General features: G+C 48.7%; 1 protein-coding gene across 1 annotated transcript in view; it reads right to left on the bottom strand.

Annotated features, from left to right (window-relative positions):
- The window catches only part of INTS3 (integrator complex subunit 3), a 140,349-nt gene that overhangs the window by 81,948 nt on the left and 46,325 nt on the right, over positions 1–12,076 (bottom strand). Inside the window, 1 exon segment of the mRNA XM_048503365.1 lies at positions 12,048–12,076. This exon segment is cut by the window's right edge and continues 35 nt beyond it. Coding sequence (XP_048359322.1) covers positions 12,048–12,076 — 29 coding nt within the window.

Genomic DNA, 12,076 nt, shown 5'->3' with positions numbered 1-12,076 from the left:
TTGATATAAGACACTGTCTTATTTTCGGGGAAACACGGGTATTAGCCCTCACAGTCTGGGCTCAGGAAACCTGAGCAATCATCCCCTTGGGTTACCTGATATGCTTAGGTCACCTAATGAGACTGATTCTGGGTGTTGCAAACAATGTAGGGCAGGCTGCCAGGATACAGCAGTGGAACCCAGAGGTGGGATCCAACCAGTTCTCGCTAATTTTACTAATGGTTAGTAAAATTACTAAAATGAGTAATTAGTTAGTTACTAATTAGTGGTTACTAATTTTTTTCTGAGTGCCGAGAAGGGGTTACTAAAGCAACCTCCCTGCCCAATAGGGACTGGAGGTGCGTGTATGCAGCGGCGCCACTGTTTGAATCCCACCACCATCGGAACCTGTGTGGCATCTTTGTCCAGAAAATCTCCTTGCCCTCCATGGAAGCCTATCGGATCCACACCAGTGTGGCGGATGGACTCTAATCTGGAGAACTGGGTTTGATGCAGAGCAACTTGGCATAAATGGATTGCGCCAGCCCCGCCACCCAAAAGGCCCAAGGCCACCTCCCCACTCCTCCACCTGAGTGGAAAAGGCTTATCTGGGGAACCAGATGTGTTTCCGTGCTGGGTGACCGTGAAATAGTCACAATTCTCTCTGGATTCTCTCAGCCCCACCTGCCTCACAAGGTGTCTGTTGTGGGGAGGGGAAGGGAAAGGAGCTTGTAAGCCACCTTGAGTCTCCTTACAGGAGAGAAAGGTGGAGTATAAATTCAAATTCCTCCTGCTCCTCTTCTTCTTCATCTCCTCCTCGGTTCACGCACCCAGATTTATAGAGCTACCCCTCCCCTGGCTGCCTGGCACCTTTGAGCTGCTTCTCAAGGGCCTTTTCATCAGGTCTTTGGTGGTCAGTCCATTACATAACCATGGTTTCTGGACACCTTTTCTAACCCCTTACTTCCTCTGTAATATGCGTCTGCACACGCCGTCACAGCTGACTTATGGCGACTCACAGGGCTTTCAAGGCGAGACACATTCAGGGGTGGTTTTGCAACTGCCTGCCATCCCGTGGGCTGAGAGAGTTCTGAGAGAACCGTGACTGGGCCCAAGGTCACCCAGAAGGCTTCGAGTAGAGGAGTGGGGAAACAAACACGGTTCTCCAGATTAAGAGTCTGCCGCTCTTCACCGCTATACCACGTTGGGCCTTGCAATACGATGGGTCCGTTTTTCAACAGGCTGTGTTTATATTTGGCAGCCGTTGCTATATTACTGCGGACCACTTTGAGTACCTTCAGCCCATGTAAAAAAAAGTAGCTGAAACCTTTTTTTTTCTTCTTTAAAGCAAATAAAAAGTAAAAATAAGAAAGCTTGCTGGGAAATGTGATGACCTCAGGATAGCCGGTCAAAGAAGGGTCTGGCTGGTCTAGCCAGGCATTTTTAGGAACGATCATAAACAGCTACTTTCCCACATAGATCATGGAGTAAATTTCACTTAGGTGGACTCAGCTACCAAAAACTATTTTAACTCACACTCACTCTCTCTCACACTCTCTCTCTGAGGTGACATGATAGCCATATTTAGATATCTGATGTCATGTTGGTGAGGGAGCAAGCTTGTTTTCTGCTGCTCCAGAGACTAGGACCAGGAGTCATGGGTTCAAGGTGAAGGAAAAGAGATTCCACTTAAACATCAGGAGAAACTTCCTGACCATCAGGGCTGTTCGACAGTGGAATGCACAACCTTGGAGTGTGGTGGAATCTCCTTCTTTGGAGGTTTTAAAGAGAGGCTGGATGGCCATCTGTCAGGAGTGCTTTGGTGGTCTGTTCCTGCATTGCAGGGGGTTGGACTGGATGGCCCTCGGGGGTTTCTTCCAACTCTATTATTCTATGAACTTCTAATCACTACCTCCGGCATGCAAACTCCCTTGCCATCCTCTCCAGCGGGTGCAAAATGCGTTTTTACCCTTGAGAGAGGGATTTTCAAAAACCACGTTTTTTTAAAAGATCGCATCTCTTCACTGTGTTCTGTTAACGCTTTCAGGAGGCTTTCGGAAAAGCTATCACATGAGACAGGAGTCTGATAAAAGCAGAACGGCAGCCTCCTGGCAATTGAACAGGAACATCAAAGCAAACAGACCAAGGACATCTTCGCTGATATGACAACTCCCACCCCACCCCCCCATGCCTGAATGGGAGTGGTACAATCCACAATTAAGCTGTCTGGCATTGCAGAAAGGCACCCTTTTTGTGTTTTCTTTCTTTCCCTTAACAATCTGATGACCCCAGCGGTCTCTGACAGAATAAATCCTAAATATTCTTTCTTCCTGTCAAGTCGCAGCCAATTTATGGCAAACCCCATGGGGTTTTCAAGGCAAGAAGCGTTCAGTGGGGCGCCCCACTGTCTCCTGCCCAAATATGGGCCAGGGCTGACCTTGCTTAGCTTCTGAGAATTGACAAGTCAGGCTAGCCCAGGCCACCTAAGTAAGGACAATCTTATACAATCCTCTACTTCCACCTTTCCGTAAAAGTCACTGCTGCCAGAAATTTAGCCACAGCCAAAGTAATATTGAGATAAAGAAGAGGAAGAAGAGTTTGGATTTCTACCCCACCTTTCTCTTCTGTAAGGAGACTCAAGGGGGCTTACAACTCCTTTCCCTCCCCCCCCAACAAACACCCTGCAGTCCCACATAGACATAATCTATCTCCTTCTCGTGTTCAAGGGATGGTACAGAGCTGAGGCAGTCTATCTGCTTCCCGCGCTTCCTGGGAGAATTCTTGGGCTAGCTGAGACTGCAAGCGCCAAGAAGGGGTTAATGCATCAGATTGGAACTGGGAAGATGCAGTTTTCAGATCCCACTAGACCGGGAAACTCACTGAATGAGCTAGGCAAAGCCACACACTCTAACATGCCTCTCATAAGCATAAGCATTTATTGTCATTGTGCACGCACAACGAAATTTACAGCAGCGTTCCTCGATGCACACAATTCCAGACTCATACCCCATCCTCACTTTCCCCTTCCTCCACCCATCCCTACACAGCCCCAAACACATCAACACGAAGCTGCGGAGTTCAGCATAGCCACAGCTCTAGAGTAGAAGCTGTCTCTAAGCCTCTTTGTCCTAGTTTTGATAGACCTGTATCGTCTGCCGGATGGTCACAGTTCAAAAAGAGAGTGTGCTGGATGAGATGGGTCTCTCAGAATATTTTGGGCTTTCTTTAGGCTTCGGGAATTTATAGGGTTCTTCCAAGGAGGGGAGAGGGCGGCCGATAATCCTCTGTGCAGTAGTGATCACCCTTTGGAGAGCCTTCCTATCCGCCACTGTGCAACTGGAGAACCATACACAGATGCAGTAGGTTAAGGCACTCTCTATAGCACAGCGGTAAAAGGACACCATACTCTCGCAAGGTATAAAACAGCAGGTGGGGGGGCAGCAAAAGTTGGTCTGCATGGAGGGTGGAGGGGGGGCCGGCTTGGCAGCGTGCAGCTGGGGCACATGCCATTTCGCCCCCACCCCATCCCTGCGCCCCGGCTTCCGTGCAGGCCAGCTTTTGCCCTCCCCAGGCCCTGGGGACGGCAAAAGCCAGCACAGAGGCAGAAAGCAAGGTTCGTAAGAGCGGGGCCATGCCCCCGAGCGTGGGGCGTGCGGGTATGGGGGGGCGCCCAGAGAAGGTGTTGTCCCTGGGCACCCCCCCCCCCGATACGCCTCTGCATTGCCCCAACCTTGCCCCGGTAAAAAACACGATGCGGGTGTTTGGTGGGTGCTTGGGATCATATGGCTATTAGCCATGTATCACTTTGCCTAAATTTCCCCGGGCCTTTTCTAGAGTTTGCTTCGATGCCCTCCCCTCTGCTATGCTATCTGGTAGGTTTCCAAATATACCGCTGGAGTCACACTTTTGCAGCACCAAGGATATGGAGACGATTATTCATACATTACTCGGCTGTAAATTTTATACTGTTGAAAGGAACCAACTAATTACACCACTGTTGTATCGCTTTAGATATGACTCTGAGAGGCAGAAGAAGGGAACGGAGGGCAGCTGAACAGAGAGCAAAAGGTGAGCTTTTTTGGAGGGGGGGGTTAACCTTAAAACTAAATCTGTTGGGTATTTTTGAGGGCTCGTGGGTTTGTTTTTTGAGGGCTTGGGAGGGTTTTTGTTTGTGTGGAGGTTCTTCTTTTGTTTTTGGCCATATGCTTGCCTCAGGCTTCTGAGAGGCGGGGCTTCTGGTGAGTCGCCAGCTCTATTTAACGGCCATCCAGCTCTTTTGAGCAATCTCTGAGAGGCAGTGGAGCATGCCTAGCTGCACAAGCAGTTTTATCAGTAAGATAAAATCTCCCAATCTTTTGGGAGACAGCAGAAGGTGAGTTAGAGACCTGATTGGAGGCAGAGGCTTCAGCCACTAGGCCTCAGTCCCTGCAGCTCAGTGAACAGGGGCTTGGCTAAACAGGCAAGGCTAACACTCATTGTATTGGAGGGGGGGGTTGATGGGGGACTTTTTGAAAAGGAGGTCTAGAAATCTGTTTCTGTACTACGTAAGACTACTGAATGTGGATGGTCAGGGAGCGGCTGCAGTCACCTGCGACAGCTGTGGTAAGTTTGTTATTTTCCCAGAGAATGTGGGTTGCTCTTTTGAAAAAGAAGGTCCGGCAGCTTGAGGCGCAAGTATCTACTCTTCAGTCCGTTAAGCAGAATGAGGATTTCCTCATTTCCTGGACAGAGTGGAGCAGATGGTACTGGCTCAGTGAACATGCAAGTGAAAGAAAGCTCAGTCCATGGAATGGCCCATGCAAGACCCCAGAGGAGACGTGCAGTAGTGGTGGTAGGGGACCTGCTACTAAGGGAAACAGAAGGATTTGCAGGTCTGACAAGATGTCTTGAGAGGTGGGCTGTCTCCCTGGGGCAAAAATTAATGATGTCACAAGAGACTGGCAAGATTTCTCAAGCCCACTGACCCTTTTGCTCTGATCCACGAGGGAACACAATGACACTGCAACACGTAACTTTTGGGACATCACAAGGGATTTTGAGGCTCTGGGAAGGAAGCTGTAGGGTCTGGATGCACAGGCTGTCATTTCATCTCTACTCCCAGGGAGGGAAAGAAGAATAGTGGTGGTGAACCATAGGCTTCGCAGGTGGTGCCGCCAGCAACGTTTTGGCTTCTGGGACCATAGTCCACGGTTTCATGAAGATGGACTACTGGCAAGGGATGGGTTGCACCTTATGGGTGTAAGCAGGAATATTTTTGCCAGGTGACTCATAACCCTGATCAGGAGGGCTTTAAACTGAGTTATGTGGGGGAGGGGGCCAGTGTTCAAGTGGGGAAGGATTCATCAAGTGCAAGAGATAATAGTCTGAAGATATAGAGAGAACAGAGTGAATAATTGAAGAACCCAACAGTGGGAGGGAAACAACCCTAAATAAGCAGTCAGGCAGAATGAATCATGGTCTTGATGTCTCTGTCTGTACACTAATGCACAGAACATGGGAAATAAGATGAACTCAAACTCTTAATTCGGCAAAGCAAGTATGATATAACAGGCATCTCTGAAACATGGTGGGATGAGTCTCATGTAATAATTAAGGAGTATAACCTATTTCAGAAAAATAGACCAACTAGGAAAGGAGGGGAATAGCATTATATGTTAGGTGGGGATTGTAGTCCATAACATCTGGAGTGCCAAAGGTTCGCCACCACGGTGTTAGGATGATTATATCTGTGAGCATGTCCATGACTTAAATTCTGAAAGCCAGGTTGAGAGCATCTGGGTAAAAATTAAGGGGGAGAGAACCAATAGTGATCTCATTGTGGGGTGTGTGTGTGTGTATTACAGGCCTCCAAGCCAGTCTGAAGAGCTGGATGATGCCTTCCTGGAACAGATGACCAAACTCTCAGAAAGGAGAGAAGTAATACGAGATATCAATTATTGTGATATTTGTTGGAAGTCAAACTCGGCCAAGATAAGAAGGCCCAGCAAATTCCTCTCTTGCCTTGCAGACAGTTTCATGTCCCAGAAATTCCCGTTGATGTTTTAAATGGTTTTAATTTGTAATAGTTGTTAATGTTTTATAATTTATGTTGTACACCGCCCTGAGCCCTCTGGGGGAGGGCAGTTTAAAAATTGAATGAATGAATGAATGAATGAATGAATGAATGAATGAATGAATGAATGAATGAATGAATGAATGAATGAATGAATGAATGAATGAATGAGGCAACAAAGGGAGTGGCTATTTTAGATCTGCTCCTAACCAATAATGATGACCTGATTAGTGGAGTGGAAGTGGTAGGATCCTTAGGTGGGACTGATCATGTTCTCCTGCGTTTGTTATACAGTGGAAAGGGGATGCTAACTGTACTCATACACACATCCTAGATTTTAAGAAAGCAGATTTCAGTAAGCTTAGACTTCCTTAGTGAGCTTCCACCCAAGTACTAGCCAGGATCCTTTGTGCGCTTACTGCCTGCTTCCTAGTGGGGTCTCCCTGTGTTTCTTTGTTTACACACAAAGAGGTGCCTCATTGCTTCATCTGAGCCTAGTTGACATTTCGTCTGTCCCCTGCTTCTGGATCGAGAGGTTGCTGTTGCCTGTTTTTGTTTTTTAAAGCTGTTTCTATCAAAAATTTTATCAATTTTTTTTAAAAAGCCCAAGCAAATTCCCCAGAAATGTTGATGAGGGAGTGGGTGGAACTGCTGCTGCATAAACAGAGGGTAGAAAACAAAATGCAAATTGGCCTGCTTTGTTTTCCTAGCGCTGGCAGGCAGGAAAAATCACTCTTTGCCTGCCTTCACAAACCCCAGGGCTTCTCTGATCTGTGGCGTCGTGAATTCTGAAGAGGGGGAAATACAGGCATAACTGAGAATCAAATTCAAAAGGACGGCATACAAAGGAGACCACAAGTGCGTGAATGGCCCTGCATGGACCCCGCTTAGCTTCTGAGATCTGATTAGATTGGCCTAACCTGTCCATCTAGAGGTCAGGTCTCGGGAATAATAGCCCTCCGAACATCAATGCTGGAGGGGGCAACCAGAATGGGAGGGGCCTCGGCCGGTATTTCCTGCTTGCAGACCTTCCGGCCACTGTGTGAAAACAGGATACGCGGCTCTTAACTTCCTACGCCAAAATCACAGCGATGGCGTTTCGGGACAGGTTTTTGAAAGGGTGGCAAGCTGTGATTAACAGAGAGTGACTTATGAAAACATACAGAGCAGTAAGCGAGAAAACAATTTGGAGGGGGGGGGGTGTTCACAAGAGGCAGATTGAAGAAATGTTAGCGGGGGCAGCATGCTCAGCTAACACAGGGCTATTCAATCTGACAAGGAACACAAATCAGAGGCAACGCAGGCCATTGACGGCAGCACATTGCAATGCGTTCCAAAGAGGCTCGAGAGGGCTCTTACTCGAAGCAGTCAACACTCAGGGGGCAGAGAGATTCTTTTTAAAAAAATGGGCCGAAACTTTGGCTTTCACCTCCCCCGCTGATTAAATCGTCTCAACTCCAAGCCCTCCAGCCTGGCCCTCCAGGAACACCCGCTGAGCGCCAGGCCCATTTCCTCTCCCATTTCAGAGCGAGCCGCTGACAAAAGAGGTGGACGAGGGCCAGGGCCACGTGGGATGCTCTGAGTGCACAGGGGAGGAGGAGGAGGAAGAGGAGGAGGAGGAGGAGGAGGAAGAGGAAGAAGAGGAAGAAGAAGAAGAAGAAGAAGAGGAGGAGGAGGAGGAGGAGGAGGAAGGGAAGGAGGAAGAGGAGGAAGAAGAGGAAGAAGAGGAAGGAGAGGAAGAAGAGGAAGAAGAGGAAGAGGAAGAAGAAGAAGAGGAGGAGGAGCTTGGATTTATATCCCCCCTTTCTCCCCTGTAGGAGACTCAAAGGGGCTTACAAACTCCTTTCCCTTCCCTCCCCCCCACAACAAACACCCTGTGAGGTGGGTGGGGCTGAGAGAGCTCAGAAGGACTGTGACTAGCCCAAGGTCACCCAGCTGGCGTGTGTGGGAGTGCCCAGGCTAATCTGAATTCACCAGACAAGCCTCCACAGCTCAAGCAGCAGAGCGGGGAATCAAATCCGGTTCCTCCAGATTAGATACACGAGCTCTTAACCTCTTACGCCACTGCTGCTCCTTGGGAACCGGGCCCCGGAATCTTTCTCCAGAAATTTGCAGGCGTCTCCCTTTCAGAGGCCTGTTTGCAAAACTTCCAGGCAGGCAGCAAAAAGACAAGCAGGCAGGTTCTCGGGAACGCTCAGATGCTCGGAGTCGGACGAGGGTAGCAGGCAGACGTTCCAGACACTGGCAAATCTGCTCCATCTCTATCCCCCGTGGGTATGTACCGCTCCACTGTAGCTGCAAAGTATTGTCATTTATCGGCCCACGATCTGACTGTTATTGGTATTGATATTTATTAAATTTTAAATATCTATTAAATTTTTAATTGGACTGTTTTAACTAACTGAAATAATTATATCACACATTTCAGGCTGTCATTCGGTTTCCCAATTTTACGGTCTTCATTTGCAGAGACACTTTTATTGTATGGGCCTTGATGGGGAAATCGCCCTGAGCCAGCTCTGGGAAGGGCGATTAAGACATTCGAAAAATAAATAAATAAAAGTTCCCTGGCTGCTGTCTCTTTTCTGATCTAATTCGACTGGCCACTTAACACGACGCCCAGCAGTTTCAGGATGAAAACGACTCAGAATCCAGGGAGACAGAAATCCACATTAGATGCAGAGGCAGGACTCAACCTTTTTCACGGTTTGAGGATCCAGCCCTGTTGGGGTCTCCCAGAAAGGAACAACTGCTCTCCTCCCACCTTATCCCTTTCAGTGCTCCCCTCCCACCTTACCCCCTTCAGTGAGTTGCTCCAACCCTTCAGTGAGTTGCTGCAAAAGGATATAGAAGAGATAGAAAAAGTGCAGAGAAGGGCAACGAGGATGATTGAGGGACTGGAGCACCTTCCCTATGAGGAGAGGCTGCAGCGTTTGGGACTCTTTTGTTTGGAGAGGAGACGTCTGAGGGGGGATATGATTGAAGTCTATAAAATTATGCATGGGGTAGAAAATGTTGACAGAGAGAAATTTTTCTCTCTTTCTCACAATACTAGAACCAGGGGGCATCCATTGAAAATGCTGGGGGGAAGAATTAGGACTAATAAAAGGAAACACTTCTTCACGCAACGTGTGATTGGTGTTTGGAATATGCTGCCACAGGAGGTGGTGATAGCCTCTAACCTGGATAGCTTTAAAAGGGGCTTGGACAGATTTATGGAGGAGAAGTCGATCTATGGCTACCAATCTTATTAGTCCTAATTCTTCCCCCCAGCATTTTTCAATGTATGCCCCCTGGTTCTAGTATTGTCCCTGACCTCAACAGGGCCTCCTCCCAAATATTCAGGAAATTCTCAGCATGGAGTGGGCAACCCTACCCCCCATCCCCCGCTGGCGGCCAGGGGAGACCTGGCAACTCCGTTAGCGATACCACCAAGACTAGAAACCTTCGTTCATTTCAAGTCTGCTTTCACTCTCAAGGGTCTGTGTCGGGTACTGAACTGCAGAAGAAAAGCAAAGCTGGCCCCCATTGTGAACGAACAAGAGAGGACTGTCCGGACGGTCCCGGCGGAGCACAAGCAGTGATTTGTGAGCCTAAGGTGCTTCCTGTAGCGTAAAAGGTTTTGCTCCCAGGAGACGCACTAGGTGGCGCTGCCGGGCAACGTGGCAAGAGCAGATGATTCCTGGGGGAAGAAAGTAAACACGCGCGCCGCTCGAAGCGGGGCAAGGAGCAACACGCTTTAGCGACCTGATCGCTCGCCACGATTATAAGCCATTTAAAAAGATAAATGCCTGTTGCAATAAAACCATGCTTTGCAAGAGGGGAGAGCCTTCTGAAAAATAACCAGGTGGCCCGGGCTACGGCTGCACTTTGAGCCACGTTACCAGGGGGGCTCAGCCAAGCGAAAGGGCACGGAGGCACGGGGAGCTGCGGCTGCCGAAGCTGGGGGTGGTGGTGGTGGGGAAATTGGCTCTGCTGCAGTACAGACGCTGACTGGTTTGGTGATCCTCTTTGCATGGGGGAGAAATGGGCAGCCATGTCCACCACTCATGAGAGAGAATGCGTTCGAGGGCCACCCACGTATAATCCCAACATTATGAAGGGTGACTGAAAGCAGAACTGCAAAATGAAGGCTCTGCCTACTCCGAGGCCCGCCTGAGCATAGGGTATAGCTTGTAATAAGGAAGAGGGAAGTGTTTGGATTTTTACCCCACCATTCTCTCCTGTAAGGAGAATCAAGGTGGCTTACAAGCTCCTTTCCCTTCCTCTCCCCACAACAGACACCTTGTGAGGCAGATGTGGCTGAGAGAGTTCAGAGAGAACTGTGACTAGTCCAAGGTCACCCAGCAGGAATGTAGAAGTGCGGAAACACATCTGATTCACCAGATAAGCCTCAGCCACTCAGGTGGAGGAGTGGGGAATCAAACCCAGTTCTCCAGAGAAGAGCTGCAGCCCTAAATCATATGGCTGCACTGGCTTAGGGGCATTCTATATCTGCCACTGAGGAAATCCAGGATTAGTCAGTAGTTCCCGAGCAGGGTAGGGAAGCAGCATGAAAACGAACAGATTACTGGGTGAGAGAAAGCTGATATGCTGTAACGACTAGCATGGTGGACTAGGGTCCAAGAGACCCAGGTTTGAATCCTCACTCTGACACAGAAGCTCGATAGGTGACCTTGGGCTACTCGCACGCTGTCCACCTAGCCTGCTTTGCAGGGTAGTTGTTGTGACAGAATGGGGGAGAGGAGAATCGTATAAACTGCTTTGGGAAAATGGTGGAGAATAAATGAAGTAAAGAAGAAAGAAGAAGGAAGAAGAAAGAAGGAAGAAGAAGAAGAAAGAACAAGAAGAAGAAGAAGAAGAAGAAGAAGAAGAAGAAGAAGAAGAAGAAGAAGAAGAAGAAGAAGAGGAGGAGGAGGAGGAGGAGGAGGAGGAGGAGTTTGGATTTATATCCCCCCTTTCTCTCCTGTAGGAGACTCAAAGGGGCTGACAATCTCCTTGCCCTTCCCCCCTCACAACAAACACCCTGTGAGGTAGGTGGGGCTGAGAGAGCTCCGAGAAGCTGTGACTAGCCCAAGGTCACCCAGCTGGCGTGTGTGGGAGTGTACAGGCTAATCTGAATTCCCCAGATAAGCCTCCACAGCTCAGGCGGCAGAGCTGGGAATCAAACCCGGTTCCTCCAGATCAGAGTGCACCTGTTCTTAGCCACTGCTCTTAGAAGAAGAGTTTGGAGTCATACCCTACTTTTCTCTACCTTTAAAATACTGTCCAGAGCTAGTCTGACTCTCTAACCAAACCGCTACGCCAGGTCTTGCATGAAGTCTCCTCATCACGTGACCCTGGCACAACTAACATAATGTACATGGCCAATGACAGAAGAACAAGAAGAAGAGTTTGGATTCACACCCCGCTTTTCTTAACCATAAGGAGTCTCAAAGCAGCTTACAAACTCCTTTCCCTTCCTCTCCCCACAACAGACACCTTGTGAGGTAGGTGGGGCTGAGAGTTCTGAGAGAACTGGAACTGGCCCACTATTACTTAGCAGGCTTCATGCGGAGGAGTGGGGAAACAAATCCGTGTAATCAGATTAGAGTCTGCCGCTCACGTGGAAGAGGAGGGAATGGAAACGGTTCTCCAGATTAGAATTCACCGCTCTTAACCACTACACAATGCTGGCTCTGAATAAATTGATAATGAATAAATGCTTGAACAGGGCCTAACGCAATTTAGCCCATCACCTTTTTTTAGACCAGGGGCTTTGAAGAACTCTGCGAGCTCTCCAGATAAATATGTTCATCACTATCAGTCCCATCGAGCCTACCAGCATGGCCAGATTGGCCATGCTGGCAGGCTGGATGATGGGATTTAGTAGTCCATGCGATATCCATCTGGAGAGACGCAGGTTGCTGGACTCTCGCTTAGACGAAGGTGTATTGCTCTCTACAGCCATCAGGCGTCGCAAGGACATTAAGCCACACCCTTGTAACGCCGCGGATTGTTAACTTTTCTAACCTGCTGCTCCTATATAAGAATGTCCAAGGGATG

Source organism: Sphaerodactylus townsendi, linkage group LG01, assembly GCF_021028975.2.
Source record: "Sphaerodactylus townsendi isolate TG3544 linkage group LG01, MPM_Stown_v2.3, whole genome shotgun sequence".
Taxonomy (NCBI): Eukaryota; Metazoa; Chordata; class Lepidosauria; order Squamata; family Sphaerodactylidae; genus Sphaerodactylus; species Sphaerodactylus townsendi.
This window is presented reverse-complemented; position numbering and strand designations above follow the sequence as displayed.